Source organism: Amphiura filiformis, chromosome 10, assembly GCF_039555335.1.
Source record: "Amphiura filiformis chromosome 10, Afil_fr2py, whole genome shotgun sequence".
NCBI lineage: Eukaryota > Metazoa > Echinodermata > Ophiuroidea > Amphilepidida > Amphiuridae > Amphiura > Amphiura filiformis.
In genome coordinates, this window is record NC_092637.1 from 60,374,325 (window position 1) to 60,401,480 (window position 27,156).

Consider the following 27,156-nt stretch of genomic DNA (forward strand, 5'->3'; position numbering starts at 1 on the left):
AATTATCAAGCTGTTGGGTGGTGCTATCTGTATTCAACAACAAGATAGAGACCAGACAAAAACAACTGGAGCTGGTATGTATCGTATGGCATTTCTTTTGAACAAATATTAATCCTCTGCATTTTTTTTATTATAAAATCTGTTGAAAAAATAAAAACATTTCCTAAAAATCATTTCAAAAAACTTCCATGAAATTGTTTAAATGTTGCTCTTTTCATGCAGTTTAGCTGCAGTGGGAGACGTACAGTTGGGGGCAATACCTATCTTGTCATTTAACCAACACTGCAACCAAAATGATGATGCCCTTCACATTAAAGTGTGATGTTCCCTGAGTAATTTAATTTGATTATTTATGTTTGTTTACAATTTAAACTTTCAATTGAAGCTATGTCATGAGAAATAATAGAAAGGGGAAAACCAAGAGTTGTATGTTAATTTTGACATGTTTTGGGGGAACCCCTTTGGTTACAGTAAACGAACTCAATCAGAGTTATTAATAATCTTGGAAATTCCCCACTATTCCAGAATGTTCATTGTGTTGCACATTGTGGTGCCAAATTTCTTAAAGGATGTCTCTGGTAATCACAACTTTTTGCCTTATATGTTAGAAAAATAATTATCAAGCACAAATCATGTGGTTTTATTTTAAACAAACCCATATTGACCATAAAAAGGACTTAAAATACATCCGTCTCTCAACACGCGATATTCAAAATTCCCGGGCACCGAAATTGTTGAGTGCAATGACGTCATTGCGCTGGACAATTTTGGCACGGGAATTTTGACCATGAGCCGGTTGTTTTTATTTGTGATTCGTGCTTGATAATTATTTTCTATAAACATATAAGGCATAATGTTGTGATTGCCGGAGATATCTGAGCTGGCCCATTCCATGTCAACTCCAGGGATGTGCACCGCAGCACCTCTTCAATTTTTTTCTTTTTCTGTGTGGTGGTAGATATTGATGGGAAAGTAAAATCCCGAAAATTTGAGCTTCATACTCCATTTCGTTTTCCCAGAGCATGTACATGTCATTATACATGCGAAATCGTAAAAATGTGTACAACTCTATGGAGAATGTATAAAAACCTTACTGATGTGTTGAAGCCATCGAGTAAAGCCAATATCTCTCAGAAATATTGTCCAAGGACATATCTTCAACATACCTGAAGTTGATGGTGGGGCAAATGTCTGACATTGGTTTTCAGGGGGGTCAAAATGTACAAAAAATGTACAATTGGGGTTTTGTATGGGTAATATCTCAGCTAAAAGTATTCTAATAGGCTCAATATTAAATAAGAGTAATGTCCTACCAAATGGCTCTGACTGGCAAAAAAATGGACAATAAAATTATTTTTACTTTTGGAGTTTTGACCCCCCAAAGTTGGTCCTGGATGGACGAAGTTGCATTTTGAGGGCCCTATATCTTTTAAAGTAAAGGAGTTACAAGTTTTCTGATGCCAGATTTGAATTCTACTCAAGTAAGTACCCCAGAATACATACTTTTCAAAGTTGTAAATGGTTCCCTTTATACATTTATGGACCTCCAAACGTTGTCTTTCGCGTTGCGACACATTTTTACGCTGACCCCCTAAATTTCAAATTGATGCCACGGGAAAACGAAATGGAGTATGAAGCTCAAATTTTCGGAATTTTACTTTCTTATCAATATCTACGACCACACAGAAAAAGAAAAAAATTGAAGAGGTGCTGCGGTGCACATCCCTGGAGTTGACATGGAATGGGTCAGCTAATATCTGTGCCAATTTATGTGCCTTTCTGGCAAAATGCACAATAATTTCACTACTCCTCAACACAATATGTTTACGTCTTATTCTATATGTCCATGGATGATGTTCGGAACACATACCCCAGTTGACCTTGTTGACAGAGTAATACAAGCATTGATATAGACACTGGAAAGGGGACATATCTGATGGTGAAAACTAATAACAGGAGCATTGATTGTTTTAAGATCTTGCTTAGATCAACTGATCTCGGTGTCCTAATCCAAAAAGTGCGAGATATTTCGAGTGATAGAGGCGAATAGTTTATGATGTTGTTTCTTTGCAAATTTCCAATGTTTTTTGCGTCCAAATGTATTGGAAACTTTCTAAATGATTGCATATTAACTATTTTATCATTTTGGAAGAAATAAAGAAAAATCTAAAAATTTAAAAAGATTGTACACAAGGCTTTAAGTCATGAGGGGTGTGACCATGGAAGTAAGCTCTGCCATGGTGTGACATATTATAGGCCTATATCATGTGGTTAAAGACCAATTCAGTGATCCCAGCGAAAGTGTAAGAAAATTAAAATTGTTTATAAATTGCTTAAAAGTGAAGGATTAGTCATTCAAATTGTCATTTGGTATTTTTGAAATGAAAAAATTGGCAAAACACAAAGAAAACAGCAATATTAACGAAGTTGAAGCCCCAATCAAATACATGTAGCTAATTTAGATACTGTCAGTATCTAAATTACAGATTCATGTAAATTCCTTATTTATGTCTTAAATACATGGCTTTCGGCTGAACCACTAGCAGGCTATGTTTACATAATTGTGACAATGGCAAAGGTACCAAAATCTGAATTTTGATGATTTTTACGGTCGTCCGGATGAGCAAATCACTGAATGGGCCTTTAACATGCTTTATACAGTTAACATTTCTTATATTACAGTAGTATCACAGAATCATTAAAAAAAATAATAAAAATTCACGTAGGCCTATACAAAATTATCAAGTTAAACAAATCTTGTACAGATAAAAGGTATGATAATGCCCTACATGTCATCATTATAATTTTTGAGTTTGATCTGTACACTTTATCATGTTTATGAGGGCACTATTTATCACTTGGTCCTACATCATAGACCATGTGTAGGATATTGAGTTGGTCAGTCAGTTGTCTAACTATGAAAAGTGGTAGTGGAATATGGGCTCCATTATAGACTACCTGTTATACAGTGATAAATATCCAAGAAACCACTGTGAGTTATTGGCACAAATATTGGTAATTTGATCAATGAGGGTGTTGTGTGATATTGTGATAAATAGGCCTAAACATATGATTTCTGTGACTTTAAGCCCCCAAGCCTTGGATCAAGGCTGCACATCGTCATCATCCCTATATCTTCGTGTCAAAAATTGCCGTGATAGTACAGCGACTCCTCTCATTTTTCAACAGCTACGCATCGCGATTTTGTTCGAGATAGGCCGAGCGACTCGGGCTAAGCATACCATGACTATCATATGAGATACACACAGAGTTTCTATATTCTACACATTATTACGATTTGTGCATGCTCTAGTACCCCATATGATGTTTCTATTACAAGAAAATCGATTTGTTTTCAGGTAAAACCAGGGTTTTGTTTCCAGTACACTCACTCGAAAAGCAGTACACTAATTATCGGGGCCTTGCAGCTTGCTGTGGATATCTTTTACTGCATTTTATGAGTAAAGATTTTGAAATCCAAAGTAAAAATTGTGATATATTTAATTTTGAGAATTACAATTCTACTTTATAGGTATAAAGGAACATGTTTAGCCCATTCAGTTAAGTTCCAGGTGCAAGCCCTATAACACAATGCATATGTAAACTTTCTTTATCTGTGTCAATAATAGAATATTGATTTCAACGGAGTATTGAGCTGTATGGAAAAAATATTTATAATACAGGGTGTTGACACTGTGGGCTAGTTAAGATTCTGCTTTAATAATACTTGGGTATATCACAATATTTACTTTTCTTGGAAAAATTCAAGTTGTGGCTTGTCTATGTAGGTCAAGCAGCATGCCTAATGATACAATGTAGCTGTTCTACACAAAGATGTTCAAAGCCAAATCAGGCTAATTTTAACATGTGACATCATTTGACCTTTGACCTTGGGTTAACCCTTAAGCTTTGGTACGATATATATAAAGCTGGGGCCAGTGGTTCTTCTGACCAAGTTTAGTGGTCATAGCATGCAATTTACAGGATTAGCAGCATTTTTAAGATTTTCACCCAATTACCCCTAATATCCGCTATATGACCTTTGACCCCTATCTGTGTACAACTTATATCAAGCTTGGGTCAGCGACTCAGCGGATTGTATGGTCACGTTTGGTGGAAATTGGGTCAAGCGCCTTGCACTAGTAGCATTTTAAAGATTTTCACATAATGACGTCTAATAACCCCTACATGACCTTTCACCCCTAACTGTGTACAACTTAGAAGGAGCTTGGATCAGTGCTTCTTGTGGTCACGTTTGGTCGAGATTGATGCAAGCGTCTGGCACTAGTAGCATTTTAAAAGATGGTTTGACGAAAGAAGCAGAAGATTTCAGATGCAGAAGACACTTGCAACAATATATCAGTGTGGCATTTCATGCCACCTGATATAACTAGAGAGCAGCGAAATTAACTAACTATTCTAGGAATTTCAATTGAATGAACACAGCTTTGAAAAGCTGTATTCAATCCAACCGCCATTGTATTTTGTGTATTTTAAACTACGAAGCGAACACACAGTACCTTGGATAGAGTACTAAACTAGTGGCAAATGGTGGTCATAGACCACAAACCTAGCTGGGGCGTGTTGGTGTTGTGGAGGTATCTGACCCCTGCAAAATGTTCCAAAAATGGTCCCCTGGTCATGAGGTTTGTTGTCACCGAGTTTGAGTCCCGTATTCCTTACAGATGTCCAGAAAATTCAATTTTAATATTTGACCCCAGATGACCTTTGACCTGACCCCTGCAAAATGTTCCAAATATGTTCTCCTGGTCATCAAGTTTGTTGTCTCCAAGTTTGAGCCCCGTACCCCTTACAGATGTCCAGAAAATACATTTATAAGATTTGACCTCTGCATGACCTTTGACCTGACCCCTGCAAAATGTTCCCCTGATCATGAGATGTTGTCACAGAGTTTGGGCCCCATAACCCTTACAGAAATCCAGAAAATGAAATTATAAAATTTGACCCCAGATAACCTTTGACCTGACTCCTGCAAAGTGTTCCAAAATGTCCCCCTGATCATTAAGTTTGTTGTCACCAAGTCTGAGCCCGTACTCTTACAGATGTCCAGGAAATTCATTTCTAAAATTTGACCTCTGCATGACCTTTGACCTGACCCGTGCAAATTGTTCCCCTGGTCATGAGATTTGTTGTCACCGAGTTTGAGCCCCATACCCCTTACAGATGTCCAGATAATGCAATTGTAAGATTTTGCCCCTTTAATGACCTTTGACCCCAATTCTGTATGCAAGTTCTAGGCGTGGGGTATAGTCGATGCATATATGCAAATGACATCATTGTTTCATTCATTTTTCATTTCATTCGGCTGCGAAGCAGGCGACTACAAAGTTTCTCCATGTACTACGATCTGAAGCCAAAGTGGCAATGGCATCTGGCAGTAGAAAGTTGTCGAAATCCCCCAACAGTTTTTGTGTCAGTTCCTGCAGAACTGACACCTTTAGTACAGGTTTGACGATCACGTGACAAATCGAATCTGTGACGTCAATGTTAATATCGATATCAATTTAAGGCTGTTCTAGTTAAATTACATACCCAATGGCATTTTGGCTGTACCATTTAATTTACATACTCAACATTTCCCTGTGCACTTAGTCCATGAATTGATCCTGATTTGCATTGTCGTATAGAGTTATATTTTTGTACACACAACAGGGATGTTACTATTGTTTTAACTAAATGAAGCATAGGCCTACTTTTGCTTTTATCCTTCTTTGTCCTTTATTAATTATAAATTAGGTGATTTAATTAATATAATTCTTTATTTCAGCGACCCAGGGGTAAACAGACAAACAAAAACAAAGGTCAAAATCCTTCAATTTCTGTGAAAATTGAACAAAAAGTACCCAAATCCCTACATTTTATATCTCCCTGTGTTATAGACAAATTGTATACGTCACATTTAAAATCATTTAAAATGACTTATAAATTGCCTTATGCTATAATGGGGTCTTATACATTTGTATTGTGTGAACTTTGTTTTTAAATGCCTTTGGCTTCCAGGTTAGTTTCTCGGAGCTGGTGAGGTGTATCTGGGTTTAACTTGGTAGGGTGGTGGTAAGTGGCTGCCCTAAGACTTGATGCATTTTTGGCGCAAAATATGCAAATTAAGTAGCTAATTTGCATATTTAACTTAAAAATGGTTATTTTTGGGTTTTTTTTGCCATTTCGAAGAACTGGTGAGGCGTATAGGGATATAACTTGATGAGGTTGTGGTAAGCGGCAGTTTCACGGAGCTGGTGAGGTGTATTGGGGTATAACTTGGTAGGGTGGTGGTAAGTGGCTGCCCTAAGACTTGATGCAATTTTTGGCGCAAATTAGGTAGCTAATTTGCACATTTAGCCTAACTTAAAAATTGTTTTTGGGTGGTTTTTTTTTGCCATTTCGAACTGGTGAGACGTAGGCCCCTAATAGGGATGTAACTTGATGAGGTTGTGGTAAGCGGCAGTCGTAAGATCGGATGCAATTTTTGTCGCAAGATATGCAAATTAGTCACCACATTTGCCTATTTTTTTATTTGTCGAATTGCCTTTGGCCATTTTTCGGAACCATCTTTAACATTACATTCAAATAATAATTACATTGTAAATTGGAACTGACACCAATTTTTTTCAGGAATATCTTGTTGCACATAAGACAAGTAGGATGTTCTTTGCCTTCCAGGTCTTCTTTTACCATGTAATGGGGTGTAGAGAGCATATCTTCTGCATGGTTCATCTTCCTGCATCCTCAGGATATGTCCCAGGAATCGTAGTTGTCGTGATCTGACAGAGTTGATAAGAGGCACTGAGTTGGTGATGGTACAGACCCTTTCATTACTAACATGGTCGGTGCGCTTGATGTTCAGCATTATCCTGTAACATGATGTACCAAAAGCGTTGATCTTATTTTCCATATCAGTAGATATCACCCAGGACTCACAGCCATAGAGCAATACTGTAACACAAGTTGTGTTAAACAGCTTGACTTTTGTTGCAACAGTGATTGTTGGACTTCTCCACAGATGCTCCAGTTTCCAAAATGCATACCAAGCAAGCGCCTTCCGTCGGGAGAGGTCACTGGTGCTAGAGCCCATCATGGAACCAAGATATTTAAAATCAGTGACATACTTGATGGGTTCTCCGTATACTTGGAGTGGTGGCTGAGGATTGCAGTTGATGGTCATGTACTCAGTTTTGGGAACACTGATGATGAGACCCAGGCTTTCTGCTGCAGCCGCTGTTCTGGTCAGCTGTGCCTGTGCCAGCGGGATGGAAGATTCAAGCAAGGCAATATCATCAGCGAAATCCAAGTCGTTCAAAACCTTGGCAGGATAACGCCTGGAGCGACGCGGGTGTGTTTCAACACCGCTGTTATTCCCCTCGGTAGCCATCGTCATCAAATACTAGTAGTCGATGAGAACAATGAATAGGAATGGGGCTAGAACATCCCCCTGCAATACTCCAGTAGTCACTAAGAAGGGATCCGAGATGTTGCCATCTACCAATACGGCACTTTGCGAATTAGTATACAGTACACGTATTGCATTTACGATGCTCTCAGGGATACCATAGTGCCGCAAAACAGAAAACATCATCTTCCTGTTGATTGAATCAAAGGCTTTCTTGAAGTCAATGAATGTTATAGTCAGTGGAAGTTGGTAACTATGGAAAGCCTCCATGATTCTACGGAGGATATGCATTTGCTGTGCACAGCTTCTGCCTGGTCTAAATCCGGCCTGGTTACTTCTTATTACAGGATCATCATTGTACTTTATAATATGTGGCAGAAGAAGCATTTTGAAGGTATTTGGTTAAATACAGGAAATGCCCCCTTAATGACCATTTACCCCAATTCTGTTTAGACCCTATGGGCACTGGATATAGCCAATACATATGTGCAAGTTACGTAATTGTAGGGTGTAACATGTAGGAGGAGAAGCATTTTCAAATTTATTGCCAGAAAGAAGAAAGAACTAGTGGCAAATGGTGGTCATAGACCACAAACCTAGCTGGGGCGTGTTGGTGTTGTGGAGGTATTTGACCCCTGCAAAATGTTCCAAAAATGTTCCCCTGGTCATGAGGTTTGTTGTCACCGAGTTTGAGTCCTGTATTCCTTACAGATGTCCAAAAAATATATTTATAAGATTTGACCTCCGCATGACCTTTGACCTGACCCCTGCAAAATGTTCCCCTGATCATGAGATTTGTTGTCACAGAGTTTGGGCCCCATACCCCGTACAGATATCCAGAAAATAAAATTATAAGATTTGACCCCAGATAACCTTTGACCTGACCCCTGCAAAGTATTTCAAAATGTCCCCCTGATCATTAAGTTTGTTGTCATCAAGTCTGAGCCCCGTACCCCTTACAGATGTCCAGGAAATTCATTTCTAAAATTTGACCTCTGCATGACCTTTGACCTGACCCGTGCAAATTGTTCCCCTGGTCATGAGATTTGTTGTCACCGAGTTTGAGCCCTGTACCCCTTACAGATGTCCAGATAATGCAATTGTAAGATTTTGCCCCTTTAATGACCTTTGACCCCAATTCTGTATGCAAGTTCTAGGCGTGGGGTATAGCCGATGCATATATGCAAATGACATCATTGTACTATATAATATGTGGCAGAAGAAGCATTTTGAAGGTATTTGGTTAAATACAGGAAATGCCCCCTTAATGACCATTTACCCCAATTCTGTTTAGACCCTACGGGCACTGTATATAGCCGATACATATGTGCAAGTTACGTAACTGTAGGGTGTAACATGGAGGAGGAGAAGCATTTTGAAATTTATTGCCAGAAAGAAGAAAGATCGGATAGCATTACAGTACCTAGCTGGGGGGTGTAAACCCCCCCAGCTAGGTAAAGAAAGATCCGATAGCAAAACAGTACCGATAGCAAAACAGTACCTAGCTTGGGGGGTTGGAAACCCCCCAGCTAGGTAACAATCACAAGTGCATTGACATGGTTGGATTCACTTCCGCGTTAAGCACGCACAGTTGCACACGTTGGCGTACATCACGCAGTGTACGCAAAATTCGCAACGCTATGTCAGGCTGTCCGCCATCTTGTGGGTACACGCTGCGATGGTCGTTCGATCTCCATGCGTGAACAGTAAAATCATCGCGTTGATGCGTGGTAACAACTGCGTGGCAAGCTGCGACCTGCGCGTAGTATCAGGCATGAACGCAGCGTATCATTTGTACCCACAAGATGGCGAAAGGCTGACGGCCTCTATTCATTCCATTGAAATTTCCACTGACATCATAGGTGCTCTTGTTTTGAAGACAATTGCATGATCTTTCATGTTAAAGTCATAATGTACGATCTTATAATATGAATTTGGTTAATTTTTTTCAAACCTGATTTTTTGGCATATTTGTAATGTTTACACATGTCACAACTTGCACCTATAATTTTATTACGTATTTCTTGGCCATGGTGGAACACTGAGCCAGGCTAGCGGCACTCTGTACAAATTGCCTATACCGATTCCGTAGACAAAACCTGTGGCACAGTCGCATCCCCTGCTTGTACGTGTTTATCTAGGTCAACGTGGCAATAAGTAAGGGTCAGAGGACAGCGCAATCTATCTGCTGCCAAGATCCGTAATATATTTCTATTAGTCACCTTTTTGTACCGTTCGCAGAGAGCGTGATGTCTGCCCAGCAACAACAATATGGGCATATTTTATATTATTTATTTATTTGAACGGACGCTTTTAGGCCTATATCAGTGGTACACGCCTTAATTGGCGATGCGTTCATATAAAAGACAAAAAAACAAACATTTAAAACCATAACAACAATAACTCATAGGAAAATGAACCACATACATCCAATGACAGCGCCTTTTCGTAGCTACGTCACATTATAGCTCATTCATATCATTACATATTCAAAATCACCTTTCAAGATTTGTGGCGTGACGAACAGACTCTTATACAGGTATCGAGCTCACGCTGTCCTCACTTGAGCGATCGATGTAGCGCCTCTCTTTATTTAGTACTCTCAGACTGAGCAACGCTTGTAGCTTCACGAAAACACGCGAGCGTACATCGCTATCGACAAGCGAATTTGACCTCGATCGTGTGCATGTACATTAAATCTGTGCATGCACGGTTAGGTTAAGTTCACTACCTATTTCACAGATACGCATGGATATTTTTTTCGGCCATGTTTTCTAGTTTCGAGAGCGGGACCGAGACTCAGGCTAGCAAATGTCATGTGCCTCGCGTTGCGCAGCTTCGATAAGCAATGCATTTCATTCACCAGAAAAAGTTGCAGCATGCCGTCAAAAATATAAACAAATAAACAGACGTCGTCTGCTGCCCAAACGATGACGTAACGACCATTTTAAACATACAAAGACATGGTTTAGTAAATAACTAGTGTATTAAAATGTAATAAAACATACTTTGCGTTTGTATCATATTTTTCTGTGTGTTTTCCTTTTTTGACCAGTATATTTGAACAAAATAAAAAAAATGTGGTAACAAGGTCAAGGTCAAACCACTTTGGTTTAATGGGGGTGGAGGGTTCAATTCCCCATATTCAGGCAATCAAATGACTCTGACCCCTCAAATGAAACCCCAGACCCCAAACACAAGGAATTTCCCTTAATATTTTGTTGTTGTCACATTTTCAATCATCACAATGAGTCAAGTTCACCTTGCCCCCATGAAATTTATTAAATTTAAAGACCCCACTGGAACAGACCCCCTACTGCCCCATGCCTTATGAAAAAACCCTATTTAATTCACATTGACTGCCCCTGGTTACGGATGGTGTCATCTTTTATTTACAGTCATTCAGTCAATTAATATTAGGATTTATCTTGGATTAATCAACCCAAAAATGTCAGTCGGCACAAGTGCATCACTGTGCAAGCAAGCACAGCAAATCATATCCAATGTATGGGATTATTTCTTAACAAAGGAAACAGAGCAGCGAAGCTTTGGACTTCCGAAAGATAATTAAAGTGCTATCCAGAACACTATGGAAGCAACCGGGATTAAATCTAGGTCAACCCTCTACAAGATTAGAAAACATGGACCTAAATCTCCAGTGAAAAGAGGACCCAAAAGGAAGCGGATAGTCGACAGCGTAGATGATTTTGATCGAGGTGTTATCAGGCGGCTAATTAGCAATATGTACATAGAGAAGAAGTGGCCAACAATTAACTCAATATATGATGAGGTCAAGATTGCAATCAACTTCCAAGGTAGCAAGTCATCACTAAGAACAATTTTAAAAGACATGGGCTACAAATATAGCAAGAGGCCGGAAAGACTTGTTAAAGAAAGGCCAGACATTGTTGCCAAAAGACACGACTACCTGAGTAAAATGAAACAAATTAGACAGCTTACCAACTGCCCTGTCGTGTATTTAGACGAAACATTCCTCCACCAGAATCATACAAAGTCCAAATGCTGGGTAATTGCTGGATCAGGAGGATTTCTTATTCCAACCGGAAAGGGAAGCAGGTTAATTATTTTGCACGCTGGGTCAAAAGAAGGATTTGTTGAAGATGCTCTCCTTTCATTTCAATCCAAGACGGGATCTAGTGATTACCACGATGAAATGAATGGCAACGTTTTTCTGGAATGGTTTACCCATCAATTTCTGCCAAATATACCCCAACACACTGTCATCGTCATGGACAATGCACCTTATCATTCAGTTCAGGAGGAGCGAATACCGACGATGAACACAAAGAAAGCCGAAATGCAAGAGTGGCTAACAGCTCAAAATGTAGATTGGTGTCCAACCATGATCAAGGTGCAGCTTTATGCACTTATTCAGATGCACAAACCAAGGTGTACGAAGATGGTCATTGACGAACTGGCAAGATCCCATGGTCACTATATTCTGCGACTGCCCCCTTACCATTGTGAGTTGAATCCTATCGAACTGATTTGGGGGCAAGTCAAAGGTGACGTTAAAAACAAAAACTCAACGTTCAAGATGGTAGACGTTAAAAAGCACCTTGAAAATGCACTAGCAAATGTAACGCCTGAAAATTGGGCTAAAGCCGAGCAGCATGTCATCAAACTTGAAGAAGAAATGTACAATAATGAAGTCAGAATTGACACAACACTACCGGAGGACCAATTGAACAGCTTCAGATTCCAAATTGAAGTCGGCGATAGCAGCAGCGAAGAGTCCGACTCGGACTCTGAAGATGACGATGCCTATGCCAGTGCACCAGAGTTCCCGCTTGGAGTTTGAGTGAAGTGTAAACAGGTAAGTCAGATTATAATTTACAAATTGTCCTTACAATTACATGAAATTCAACATGCATGCACATGATCATCATAGGGTAGTGCGCTTGTACACAATGTTTTTCATGATTTACTTCATTGATTTTGAATAGTGCAAATCCTCGACCTGCTGACCAGTCGAGTACGTGTCGCATAAATAATCCTACCTGCAAAAAGCAGTCATTTCTTCTGCACTGCAAGTGCAAGTTGAGCTGCTCACAAATACACAATATGCAATCGATCCAAGGTTTATCAAATCAGTTTGTTGTTTACTTTGTGACTTGCAAGTGTCACTCGCGTAAATACGCGAGTGACACTTGCAAGTCACGAAGTAAACAACAAACAAAAAATCAACTCGACGAGGCATGTTTGAACTGCATTCTCATGATTCTTGTTGAGCTAGCTCACTCACTCAGATCCGGTCAACTGCTTCGTTTTCTCGGATTTTACAGCATATCATAGCACATACACGTTATGATAGTAATCCCAATCATCATCGAGTGCTCATAGAAGCAGAAACATATAATATGATCCATGAATTGGTGCAAATATTGTAAATGATCCATTAAATTTCGCCAACATCGCGGTAAAATTATTTACATCTTCCACATGTCTCTGTACTGTACGCCAGCCGTATATCGGCCTGTATTTTAAAGTACGGCGATGTACGTGATGACCTCTGTCAACTAACCAATCACATAACGGCAGGGTTAAGGTCATCAATGATCGAGGTCACTGCGCCGTACAGTGTATAGACGCTTAGTACGCTACATGGACGCAATAGAAGTGTTCCAGGTTGGCCAAGAAATTCGTAATAAAACAGTAAATGGATTCAGCCAAATTTCTTGTGTTTGCAGGTAAACAGAGCAAAGTTCGACATAAAGTCATAATTTAGAATTATGACTTTATGTCCTCCCATAGAACTGCGTGTTAAACGGCCAAAATAACAAGCAGTGTTTCTTTCACTTTACCTCGTTATTTCAGCTCTAAATTAACAGAAACCATTCCCGATAATTATTACTAGTATTATTTCAGCATTTTGAGTATATAATGACAAATTTAAAATTTGAAGGAAATCGTACATTAAGCCTTTAAAGTTTCCTAGAACTGGATGGTTAAATTCTCTAAAGCTCTAGAGTACACTAATTTGTTGTCACTTATATCATATGTATGTACCTTTACGATCTTATTCTTTGCCAGGGCAATGGCTCTACAACCCAGTTGAGATCCTACAAACAATCAATGATTCTCAACAAGAATGGATCATTCAACAAGCTTCATATCAGGAAGTTGCTACAGCTTTAAAACAGAACTGCAGACGTTTAGGTCTTCATTTTCATGGCCAGACACCTGGTGACGGAAATTGTTTCTTTCACGCTGTTTCTGACCAATTGGATATGCTTGGTCTTCCATCACTGACTGCAGTTGATTTACGACAATCTGTTGTGACGTTCATGCGAAGGAATTCAACTGTTCAGGTAATTTGCAGGGATATACAAATTCCAAAAGGTTAAATTTTGGGTATATAGTCCAAAAGGAAAATGCAAATCGCAAACTTTGTCCCAATATTTCTGTTGTCTGAGCAGGGGAGGTTAACTTGCCACTCTGCGCCAGGGCGATACTCCCTTGGTGCTGATAAAGCAGTGCAGATATATTTTATCAATCTTGCAAACTCTTTGTCTATATGTACAATAGAGAAAACGGATGCACCTATCATGGGATGATGGAGTACATCACCTAAACGCACCTGGCCCAAACATCATATTTAATCTCATACTCTCACCCCTCTTCCACCTCTATCCTCCTCTGTCTCTCTTTCTCTTTCACTCTCTCTCTTTTTATTCCCTCAACCTCCCCCTCTCCCTTCCTCCTCTCTCCCCCTTTCTTTCTCTCCCTTCCTTTCTCTCTATCTTCCTTTTTTAGGGATTGCCGGGGTGTCGCACCTCCTACACCCCCATGGTGAAGGCGCTGTTCTGGCTTTGTTACAAAAAGTAAACAAAATTCAAGGACATAGTAGTGGAGATTATATGCACATCTATAAATGGTAGAAAACACCACACTTCGTGATCCTTTTAGAAATGGCCCCTCCTAACGCTGCACTCAAATAGGTATGGGTATTATGGCAATTGTTGCATGTACGTTTGTATTATACAGGGGCCTGATGGCACAATCGACTTTACTCAACTCTATCCAGATTGGAATGGTTATTGTGATGAAATGGCACAAAATGGCAACTGGGCTGATCATGTGGTCCTTGTTGCAACTGCACATCATCTTCGAAGAGACATCATGGTAGTGATGAGCTCTCCTCAGAGCCAAGATGACCAGACTGTTTGCAGGATTGGGAGTGGTTCACATTTTGGCGGGAATCCAATTATGCTTGGCCATCTGTGGGAATTGCATTACCAAAGTCTGCAAACTGCAAGTAAGTGATCCCTGTGGTCTGTTAGTGTGACTTACAATAAGAAAAACATATTCAGTCCATTGCAAGAACATAATACAACCAATATCCAAAGGCCTAACAGACTCTTTGACTGGGTAGAAGGGGGGGGGGCAAAATAATATTACGGGGGCACAGACGAAAAAAATTGCAATTGCATTACATACATATATCGGTTTTGTTTTTAGAGAGACTCTACATGTCTTTGGGCTTCCAGGAAAGGCTTTATTGGGATAACGTGCGTGCTACACACGCAAAAGTTTTGTATTTTACACTATTTTCGCCCATGATCTAGATGAAAAGGGCTTCATTGTGACAATGTGCGTGCGTATTGTGCAAAATTTTAATATATTTACAATATTTTGGCCCATGATCGGGGTGAATTTTGGTGGAAAAGGGCTCCTTGCCCCTTTTCTTTTCCTTTGCCCTCCAAATTTTCTCTTTCATTTTTTTGTCAGAGGGGCACTTTTTTTTTGTCAGACTCTGCCCCCCTGGCTACGCTACTGATCCGGGAGGACTCCGGGAAGCCCATGTGATAGGCAGGTGATCAGTGAATGATTATGGGGTGACCTTGTCACATGACAAAAATTCCACAGATTTGAAAAGTACCAGTTATAAACAACAACCACTATAGCTAGCACATGACATGCATGCATGTGAAGGAGAATTTCGTTGTTGTGAAAATGTTCTGGGAGAAATGTGCCATTACACCTGTTAGACTAGACAAAAAATCATCTATTTTGAGCAAAATTATGTGTTATTTTGTACAGTGAAGAGATCAAAGTAACGGTTATGAATGAGGTTAATAACTTTGCATCAGTAATATGTCAGGCATTGTAAAAAATCTAAACATTTTGCTTTGGACCCCGGAATATCCCTCAGTTCCAAAGGCAAAATGTTTAGATTTTTCACAATGCCCTCCAAATAACCGATGCACAGTTATTAACCTCTAAGATTCCTAGGTGATCAACCTTTACTCAAAAATGCTTCAACAACTTTATACAAGCACAAATTTGAGATTTTCCTCTAGACTATGTATATTTCATCCAAATTGCTTGCAGACTTGTCTAAGGTATTAGTCGAGGATAGAGACCATTGAAGACCCAATATAACCATGAAGTTGCGTACTAATGGCATTTTTTTGCTTCAAGTATAAGAGGATGGTATGTAGATTTAGAATCTGCCAGGGGCGGGGGTGTGTAGTATTGGAGGCTTATTACTGCACATAAAGAGTATCTTAACGCCGGTAGTTAAATCAGTTCACATGTTTATTTACGTTATCGTGTCAACTACCACGAGCATGCTGGGAAGGTTGATTAACTATATGGTTGACATCCTACGAATACATCGATTACATTAAGGGCGCATAACACTATACTACAGGGTGCAGAAAGGGCACCTTTGAGCAAATTGAGTTATTGAGGTCATAGGTCACATGGGAGATAAAAGTTGAAAATGCTATGATCAAATTATAAAATATCACAAGTTGTTCGTCTGGTCCCAAGGAATAAAAAAGTCAATGGTCATGTATCTCATGTATGCATAATTAATGAGGTATAGGTCAAAGGGTAAAATAACAATGTCATAGGTCAAATTTTCAGAATGCTCCAAATTGAATGAAAATAGTGGCCATGTGTCCTGAACTCGCCACCCTTAGCGTTACATGACAAATATTATGAATTTTTACACCAACCGGGTTTCTAATTAGATTTTCTCGACAATCATCAACCCTAAACTAGCAAATGTATACATGTTTGGAAAGCTGAAGGCATAGACAATTCAAATATATACATCTCAACTCATTATACGGGGTGACCTCCAGGTTATACAGGGTGGAATAAAAAGATTTTGATAAAAAATAGGTCACTCAATGCATTGCTTATTACCAACTTACAGTAATAAACTGGAAGTAACCAACATTCATTTGGTTAGAGGATATGGAGAGCCAACTGACTTTGGAAGAAACCAAAATCACAGATGTTTGGTAATCTTGGAATATAGGGTGTCCCAAAGTATGTTAGATTTTTTTACAATTCAACATATTTTGAACGTAAACATTTCCCCCCTAACCCTTACAGAAAAAAATATGTCCATATTTAGATTCCTTGTCAAATTTCCCTTCAGAAAATCTATACTTTGACTATGATAGGATAAGTAATTAAAATTGTACAGTAACTTTTAGATTTTGAAGACATCTACATTACTTACTACAGTGTTTAATATGACAACGGGTAGTTTTGTATGGAAAAGTTTGTATTTTCTAGACTAAACCAATCATAAATGATTAAAAACAATTAGTAGAACTGTTTAGCTGTAAGGCCATGAGTCTTTTAGATGCTAAATAGAATCCAAATCCAATTTACAGCCTTTACAGAAGCAGATTACGCACTAAAAATACCAATCCCATAGAGTTTGTGTGTACCACATCCCCCACCACCACATCCCCCACCACCGCCACCCTGCCCATTCTGAATTCTATGAAGCACAGTGTCAGTATTAAAAAAGTTCAAGTATTTATTTTTACAGGGTTGAAAGTGCATTTTATTTAGCAATAAAATGAGACCACAAGCATGACAATAACTTCTTGCTTGACAGAGATATCATCATTTGTTTTGAGTTGACTTTGGCAAAATGTAACATCGCCACCTTTTTTTGGTGGTGAGCTCAAGACACACGACCTAGTGTCAAATTATTCATCTGTATAAATGAATACATGAATACAAAAGCCACCTAAGTCCATAGGAAGTGATTTTGAGAGAAAAACCTGTGTATCATTTTAATTCCTTCAGTTAGATTTACCTGGTCAATATGGTAAGTTTTACGTGCAAATGAGTGGATTAACCTGTATTAGGTATGACGATTAGCATTTCAGGGACTTCGTGGGGTTCATTTTAAATTTTGGACTTAGGTGGTTGTTTGAATCATATACAAAGACAACAATGTTAGAATGAGATTACCACTAGTAAGATAATACAAAATAAAGCACACAGGTATGTATAATGTTGATAAGCATTCTGCCATGTAATATAAACCACCAACTTTCCTTTATTAAACCCATTTTTTGTTCAAAAGTCACTCTCTAGCAATGAATGTGTTACAAGTGGACTTTTATACATACTGGATTTCAATCAATGTGTTACAAGACTCAAATCATGGAATTGGGTGATTCTTTCATACATGCTATTTTTTACATGCTTAATAGACACAGAGAATGAATTTGAGTTCTTCTTTCATACATATGACCGGCCTATGTATAGCAACAATTTCCCATGCTTAACTCACTTTGGCCGAAGTATGGACTTAGGTGGTTTTTATATTCATATATTCAAATGATTATGATGAATACAAAAAATGAATAATTTGCTAAATGAGAAGTCTCCTTTATTCTAGAATCAAGAGCCTGAGTTCAACAACCCTATAGAGTATAATGTAACCTTGACAGTTTATAGGTCATAACATTAAATCTAGACTCCGTAGACATAGGAAACTATACCTTTTTTATTTTGATTTTTACCCTTTGACCTATTTTGACCTATAACTCATTAATTAGGCATTCTAGAGATAAATGACCACTGACATTTTTACTCCTTGTGACTGAAGGTAAGAACTTGTGATATTTCATAACTTGATTTTACTCTCCTTAAGTGTCACCTTTGACCTCAATAACTCAATTTGCTGAAGGGTGCCTTTTTTTGCACCAGGTGGATTCTGAATCTGCACACTCCTGGTTGTTAGTATGCAACTTCACACCAATACGGCAATTTTCCACGACTATATGTTTCAGACAGAACATATTGATATATTTATGTGTAATTCAGGTTTATATTTAATTTATAAGCTTAAAGCCCGATCCTGACTCCACATCGCAGCGCGATGCGATGCTATAAAAACTGTAATCTGAGCCAGGTTTTTACGAGCGCAGCGGTGAAAATTCTCATCGCGCGGTGGAATGATGCATGCATGATGATAGTTCATTATTGTGCATGCTCATAGCACAGCTGACTGGTCAAATCTTTTCTGCACGAAAGTGGGCCTAACTTTTCCATATGATACAAATTCACAAATTTACGTAGTAGTGTTACATGTACGTAGTGTGTTGGCTGGGCTTCTGGCCTACCAACAAATCTTTGCCTCCCTCTTTTTGGCCTGCCCAAAAATATTTGCCCCCCTTTGGCCTAGCTGCCAAAAAATCTTTTCCACTGTAATTCCCTCCCCTCTTTACCTCCACTGTGGGATGCTGGCTGCCCTGATATTTAAGGTTTTTAGGGCTTCATACTTTCAGCCATGATTTTGATAATTTTTGTTCTGAAAGTTGCTTTGCACCCTCCCCCAATTGAAGTCCTACGTCGAGGATCAAGCTGAAAGATGTTCCTGGTCAACAATCCAGCAAGGTTTCTGGAGGTCTCCTGCTTCAGGCAGTTTCCCGGAGACCTTCCAGAGGCCTCCGGGAGGTTTCCAACTTCTTTCACATGCAAATTAGGTATCCCACAGGTATCCCAGAACTCTGGGAGACTTTCGGGAGCTAGTGCATGCCCAGAAGTCTCCCAGAGTTCCCAGAACCTAGGCGTTATGGGAGACTTTCAGGAGCTAGTCCCAAGAAGTATCCCAGAAAGCGGCTTCTGGGAGATCTCCGGGAGACCTCCCAGAAATGCTTATTAAGTATCCCAAAACAGGGTTTTAGGATACCTAATCTGATGTGAAAAAAGTTGGAGACCTTCCTGGAGGTCTCCGGCCTACCTGCTATATTTTACTGTGCTATCTAAAGAACAGGCTAAATCTGTAGAGTGAACTTAGATGGGTTTCATACAGTCCCTAGTGTGCAGTTTCTTTGAAGTGCCCCACACTTAAAGTTAAGGTACTTTTGGGTTAAAGGTTTATGAATAACCACAATATTTCAAGATACACAAATCCCTTATAATGCAGTTTAATTTGCTCGTCAAATGATATATAAAATTATCCCTGCAGCTGAAATTGTTTAGCCATCGTGAGGTCATGTGATGTTGGCTGAACCAGTGGTGTGCCTCATTCTGTGTCAGGGGGGCCAATCACGGGTGTGCTTGCAATTGCTCTGGGCCTTCGGCGCCATTTGTTTGCTGATCATTCATTCTGTGTCAGCGTCATTGAGGACATGCGCAGAAATTTTTCTCCCACCCACCATTCCCCCTTTGTCATGTATGATGTTTGATATGTGATTAAAATAGTTTGCCTTTGTAAAATTTGAGACTCTCAGGAGTGAGACAGTCACATATAAAATGTAATTAGGAATGAGATGTATGAACCAGAAATGAAAATAAATTTGGTTGAGAGTCCTGAAGTAGAATGAATACATTGATGTTATTTGTATTACTTAATAGTAGGACGATGCGGGTGTAAGAGTGTGAGTAGATCATTTCAGGGGGAGGGGGAAAATCAACACAATTTTTGCAAAATTTCTGCAAAAAATTTTCATAAGTTTGGGTTTTTTACTGGGGGGAAACTGGAGAGGGGCAAGAGGTCTGACTGTGGGGTCATTATTGCAATAATTATCCTCCTGGTTATACCACAATACTGGCCAGATCAGATAATACATCAGTTTATAAATTATTATTAAATTATTTATAAAATAAATTCTCAGTATAATACCAGGTAGGCAGCTATGTCTACTGTTTCAGTGGTGCTAAGATCATTGCTTTTTGGTTCTCTGAGAGCCATGTCAAAGGTCTTGCTCATATCAAAAAACTAAAGTAAAACAGTAGTAGGATCAATTGGTTGTTCTTTGCTTGATGGAATCATTGATTTGATTTTATATATTTCAGAGAATACATGCCATGACAATATAGAAGACATCCTGGATTCCGTGGACTTTTTGAAACGATTGTGCCTGTTCATGGATCCTAAACCACAGCTTCGTAAAGTTCTTGCTGGTGAATTTGGAATACCAAGAGAAGTCTTTGATCATATAGAATTTCATAAAAATCCAGAGACACATGCAGTCACATCGCAACTATTACAGTATATTGTAGATAGTAGAGGGAGTGGTAATGACATGCTCCAAGTTTGTAATTTATTGAGAGTATTGAAGGATCATGGTACACCATCTTTATTGCAAGAACTTTTCAGGTGGCATACAGAGAGAAAAGGAGGCAGAGGTTATTGTGCAGTGTGTACAGGCTTGTTTTTTGGTACGTACACATGTATATAAATTACAGGGTTACTAAAACAAATCAGATCTGAATCTGTGCCATCTAGTTTTCTTTTGTCTTTGTGAAAGTAGTAATCAAATATATTAAAACTCTAACCCAACCAAGTCTAACTAAAGCTCACTATTAAAACCACTCTGTGTGCATGCATTCCACATGACTTGATATGACGCAATCAACCTAAGTCATATATACCCAGGGAATCGCTGCCCAGGGCAGCCTAACCTCGGTGGCTACAGGTCGGTGATCGTGTGCGTGGCATGCGAGGGGTCCCGGGGTTCGAACCCCGGGGTGACTTTTTTCTTCACCTTCTCTCCTTTTTCGTTTCTTCTTTCCCTTCCGACAGCAAAAAAACCACGGGTAGGGTTGGGGTTAATAAGCTAATGCAAATTATCAATTATAATTTATATTTAAAGACATGATACATGTATTAAACATCCCTTATTACAAGCCGGTGTTTAATAAATATATTGACAAACTAGTATGTCTTTCACAGATACGCCTGCTGAGATTTTATCTCGTGGGCCAGAAGCTCGCCAAGCTTACCTGAAAGCATCAAGAGCTGGAACGAAACGTGTGTACAGAACTCGACTCATGCTTGTTGGGCAAGAAAGAGTGGGCAAGACAAGTCTTAAGAAAAGCATTACAGGACAAAGGTATAGATATTTAAATTTATTGTGTGCATGTGTAAAATTAAGTAAACTGCTAAGAATTCTCAAAATACATCTGCTTTTATATTGTCATAAAATATTTTAGAAACAGCCAATGCTCACTCATATCAGGAATTGATACATTTTTATCACCTGGCTTGTTTTAGAGATCTTACGATGGTGTATTCCTGCTGTGTGTATGCGGATGGGGTGGTGATGTGTGTGTTCCATTTGGATTAGGTTTTTTATTTTTCCCAATATCTGTGAGGTATAATGATGTGACTTGGGGGAGGGGTGGTAATTGGCGGTCTTCAAATTCCACTAGGTTTTCATCAAAATCTATGCCAATTTGATAGCTCATTTGCTAATATGCTAGTGCATTTGCATAAATTGATATACATTTATTTTTTACATATATTATTATTATTATTTTTTTGGAATTCAATTTTTTATGCTGCCACCTTCAAGTTAACTTGCTTTCATAGAGTAAAGACACAGCTTATTTTGCTCTGAGCTTGTTGTGTTTGCTACCGAGTTCTATTTGAACTTGCATCCAGTTTTTGACTTGAATTTGTTTTTAAACTACAGCATGTAGTTTTCGCTGTTTGATTTTATATTCCTGAAGAAGAGCAGTTATCTGCTCATATATGTCTAGCCCTTTTCTTTTGTTCCATTTAATATCTATTGTATTTCTTTTGTTCAAAGTCTGGTCAACTGTCGATTATATCAAGTAATGTGGACAAGTCAAGATAATCTTGGTCAGGTCAAGATAATCTTGGTCAGGTCAAGATAATCTTGGTCAGGTCAATAAATTTTGAACAAGAGAAGTACATGTTTGTATTTAGAAACACTGGCCACATTATTTGACTTTCTGGACATTTCAACAAACTTAAAATGCATCAAACTACATTATGACATTATGAAGTGATCAAACTATAGAGGGTTCTAATTTTGAATTTATATATTTTACACGATTAGCATAAATTATTATGCAAGTTTATGCAGATTATATTTAAATGAAGATGGTAAACAATACTTGTGTATTTTGAATGACACCAAGAACACCTCTATTGAATAATGCAAATAAGTTTGTATTATGTCTCTTAACTTAAGCCTGCATAATTAGAATGAGGGCGTCAATCTACCTTTGTAGATAATAAAACACAGATTCCGGTAAAGTAAGTTACAAAACAAAAGCCATGCGGTTTTACAAATTAAGTTCAACCAAGGATATTTTGCACCTAAAATGCAGTACATTACAGGCTACAAGATGTAGAAAACCTACAACAATCCGCGGCCTAACCCCAACCAAATAGGTTGAGGAAGGTACCCATGACTATATGCGTTGATTTGTTTCAGGACATTTGTTCTATAAGTATATTAAACATAAATATATAGGCCTATTCTATGGTGTTAAACGAGTTACCTTCAACCTTCATCTCTAGGTAAAACCCGCACATAAGTTGACCTTTGAACTATTTACATATTCATTATTAATATTATGAATATGTATAAGGAATTAATAAAGCTCTCGAGTGGGAGAGGACCACAAGTGAATTGAATAGAATCTCCAGTAAAATCGATTGAATCAATTCTATATTGATTTGATTATTCACTTGCTTTGTCACTATAGATAGATTCATAGACTCGAATGCAGGACACATGGGAAGAATATTACACTGTCTCGGGTGTTTTTATTTTGGGAAAAACCCTAAACTTTACAAGATAATACATCAGCTTGGCATTTTGCCTTTTGGAAAATAAATAAACCATTACAACAAATTTGTTTATTTTGGCTCAGGGTATATGTAAGATATATAAGCATACCTCAACAAGACACAGATTATCTATGGTAATGGTCTGTTTCTCACTCTTAATCTACTACGAAACATTGTTTTTTTTTTTTTGTTGTCTGTTTGGTCTGCTTATATGTGGACACCACAGTGATTTTCATCACTTGTACACTTTTGTACTGTTTTCCTGACACTTTTGTGGGCTAATTGGCAATTTTTGGCCATCGAACTTTACTTGTACCTACATTGGTTGTTTGGTTCTTCATGTCTGCTTTTGTGCACAGTGATTTTCATCACTTGTTCCAGTGCACATTTGTATTCCTATTGCTCCCTGTTGTTTTTGCAGGTTTAACACTTCTGTTCTGTGGGCCTTGGAATTGATAATTTTTGGCTATTAAACATTGTCGTTTTTTGTTCCCCACTGAATACTGTCTAGTCTGTATTTTGTTTCCCCACATCAAGTTGGTGTACGTAGGCCTACCTTGCTCTCTTTCTTTTCAGTTGTTCGTATATTCAAGGTATCCTCTTGTATCATTTATTGATCCTTGATGTGTTTTGTGTCCTCGTCCGTTGGATTCACCATTACCCACTTATTCGTAGGATAGTAAAATTCAACAATCAGTGGCGTAGATTTCTTTTTGACATTGGGGGGGATGAGGTTGGGAAAAAAATCTCGAAGTATACTGAATGCAGCGCCTTTTGGCTCCAAAACAAGATTATTGAAGAAATGCGCGCGAAGCGCGCAAAAAATTTTGCCATTTTGAAGCTAAACTGTTTAAATGTGCACAAGTGGGATAAATTCGCGCAAAAGTGCGAAAAAATTTGCACTTTGGGGGCTAAAATGGCTAAATATGAGGTTAATTTGGTCAGAAACCCACATACAGCCGTCAACATTGGGGGGATGATTGTATGGACCATCCCCCTGGCAAAATATTGGGGGGGATAAATCCCCCCATCCCCCCCCGGGATTTCATGTGGGGATATTAAGTTAGGTGTGACATATATTATAGGCCCATATCATGTAGTTAAGGGAAGGGTATGACGTTTGGACAGTATTTATTGTGGGACATTAGAGCACATCAGACATATCAATTGCATTCTGAATACGAAGAATGGCCTTCTGATATCAAATAATTTTGATTTTTTGAAATTTGCAATGTAATACACATTTTATGGCAAATCATTAAAAATTGATATTTTTGATATTTAACAGTACTCGAAGTAAACTTTATAAATCTGATGGTTTCTACCCAAAGTGTATGTAGATGGGATGAAAAGCCGACGACCAATTGAAAATTTTGACCTTTCATATTGAAGATATGAATTTTTTCCCAAAACACCAAAAAAAATAGGTATTTTTGGGAAAAAATCCATATCTTCAATATGAAAGGTCGAAATTTTCAATTGATCGTCGGCTTTTCCTCCCAGCTACATACACTTTAAGACTATATCATTAAACTGATAACAGTTTACTTCAAGGACTGTTATATCTCCAAAATGTGAAAAATATCAAATTTTAATAATTTGTCATAAAATTTGTATTATATCGTGAATTTCATAAAATTAAAATTATTTGATATCAGAAAGACATTCTTCGTATTCAGAATGCAATTCGATAGGTCTGATATGTGCTCTCATGTCCCACAAAAAATGCTGTCGAAACGCTCAAAATGCTCCTTCCAGTTCCCTTAACATACTTAATACAGTAGTATCATGGAATCATCAAAAAATGATGAATGTTAGAATGTTTGAATCTCGCGCGCGTATAGGCATAGGTCTATACAACAGGAAATGAGAAGAAAATTGAAATTTAGCAAAACAAATGTTCTAGCCCCTGACACACGGCCACAACACGTTCCGAGAATTCTATAAATATACTCAGGTCAAGGAGTTTATGTAGATCGATGTTTAGAGAACGCATAACTGTTATAAAATATTCAAAAGTTAAAAATCAAAAATAAAAATAAAACTGATTATTACTGAAAACAAAATACTCTTTAATTTCATATTCAAAATTTTCAAAAGTACTTGAATCAGTTCGGGGGCACTCGTAATAAACGGACTACAACCCTGATAAGGCCTATACACAAAATTATTCCCACTGCGCTGGCACGTTCACCAAAATTACTAACATCGTTTGCGACTGGGTTTTGAAACTAGGGAGTATGTGATTTATGAGACATCTCTGAAATATGATACTGTTATGTGACATGACGCTTCAAGAGTATTTGATATCAGAGACGTCTTTGAATTAGCAGTGCCCCCGAACTGAAATTGCTTTTTCAAAATCTGGAAAAAATGTAGGCCTAATAATTTATGTAATAATTGCATAATCGCCCCGATCCGAATAGGAAAAAAGTTGACAGTATTCTCCAATTAAATATACAAACCAAAAAAAGGAACATTTTTGTATGAATTTGACCAGTTCTATATGATTCAAAAACACAAGCTGGGAAAATGTAAAAAAGAAGAAGAAAAAAAAATCATGTGAGAAGGCTTGGGTGGGGTTCGAACCCGGGGATATACACGTGATATGAAAAAAATACGTTAATGCGCGCTAACCGATTGCGCCACGAAGCCAAAGATAAAAAATTGAGGTAAAACGACAAACTTAATGAAAAAGAAGTCGAACGTTTATAAAACTAATTGATATGTCTCATCTGTGTTTTATTTGCATGATTAACAACAGAAATCAAACTTTATCCATATTTAAGCAAACAAAATACAAAACAAAGGCAATTCAAATTCCCCCTTTTTTAAGAAGGTACGGAAAAACACGCCCATGGAGGCGTTCTTCAGAAATACATTTGTTATTGAAACAATGTGCCAAGTTTATGCACGATATATCATGTCTGACTGCCTTAGAATAGTTCAACTTTTATATATTTTCCTAAAATGATGTAATACAAATATTTGTGTGGAAATACACGAATATTATGCTCATATTTAAGCTTTTTAAGGAACTATAATGACATTGCACTTCCGGTCCGTTGGAAGTGATTTGCCTCCATGTGATTTGAAACAACATCATGGTGTCTGACTTAATTTAAATTAATTTGTCTGGCATGATTTTCTATTTTATAAAAGCAAGTTTCTTGGGGGGGGGGGGGGGGGAATGACTTTAACTCAAGAGACAATTTTGTTAGTGTCTATTTTCTGTGATTCTTCAAAATTTATTAATCATCACAGCAACATACGGAGGGAATTTAACTTCAATAGGCCTATATTAACAAGGGAACAAAGGCCTATATCAACAAAATGACTATTGGACCCCTATCTACATGTGGGTCACTCATTGGAGATAAATAACACTTGGCTTTTTCCAATATGATTTTCTAATGTCATCAAAAAAATTGAAATTCATGTAGGTCTATACAAAATTAGTAAGTTAAAATATCTTTTAAACAATGTGGATAAAGGTATGATACATAAACCTCAGTCCAGGGCATATAATAAATAATAAATTACTGAGTTTGGCGAATTGGTAAGGCTAAAAACTTCTACGTTTTACATTATTTCGGAAAACAGATTTTTGCGTTGCGTAGAGTAAGGTTGTCCGCCCCCCAATAAAACGTCCAATTTTGTTTTTGTTTACGTTCATGGTGTCAAATAATGTTAATTAGTTTAAAAAGCACTGGCAGCGCACTGCTGAGCTAAAACTTTTCACACCAACACAATACACTAATGTTGACATAGCCTGAAATAGGCCTTCTTCTATCCTGTCATTGGTGTGAGGATATCATGCCTGTAGTCTCAACTATTACATGACACAGTATTAGTATACCTGTAGTCTCAACTATTACATGACACAGTATTAGTATACCTGTAGTCT

General features: G+C 38.1%; 1 protein-coding gene across 1 annotated transcript in view; it reads left to right on the top strand.

Annotated features, from left to right (window-relative positions):
- Nucleotides 1–26: 26 nt before the first annotated feature.
- The window catches only part of LOC140162014 (uncharacterized), a 31,768-nt gene continuing 4,638 nt past the window's right edge, over nucleotides 27–27,156 (top strand). Inside the window, exons 1-5 of the mRNA XM_072185304.1 lie at nucleotides 27–74; nucleotides 13,463–13,740; nucleotides 14,417–14,687; nucleotides 20,498–20,863; nucleotides 21,378–21,537. Coding sequence (XP_072041405.1) covers nucleotides 13,660–13,740; nucleotides 14,417–14,687; nucleotides 20,498–20,863; nucleotides 21,378–21,537 — 878 coding nt within the window. The 5' untranslated portion in view covers nucleotides 27–74; nucleotides 13,463–13,659. The remainder of the gene's footprint in view (nucleotides 75–13,462; nucleotides 13,741–14,416; nucleotides 14,688–20,497; nucleotides 20,864–21,377; nucleotides 21,538–27,156) is intronic.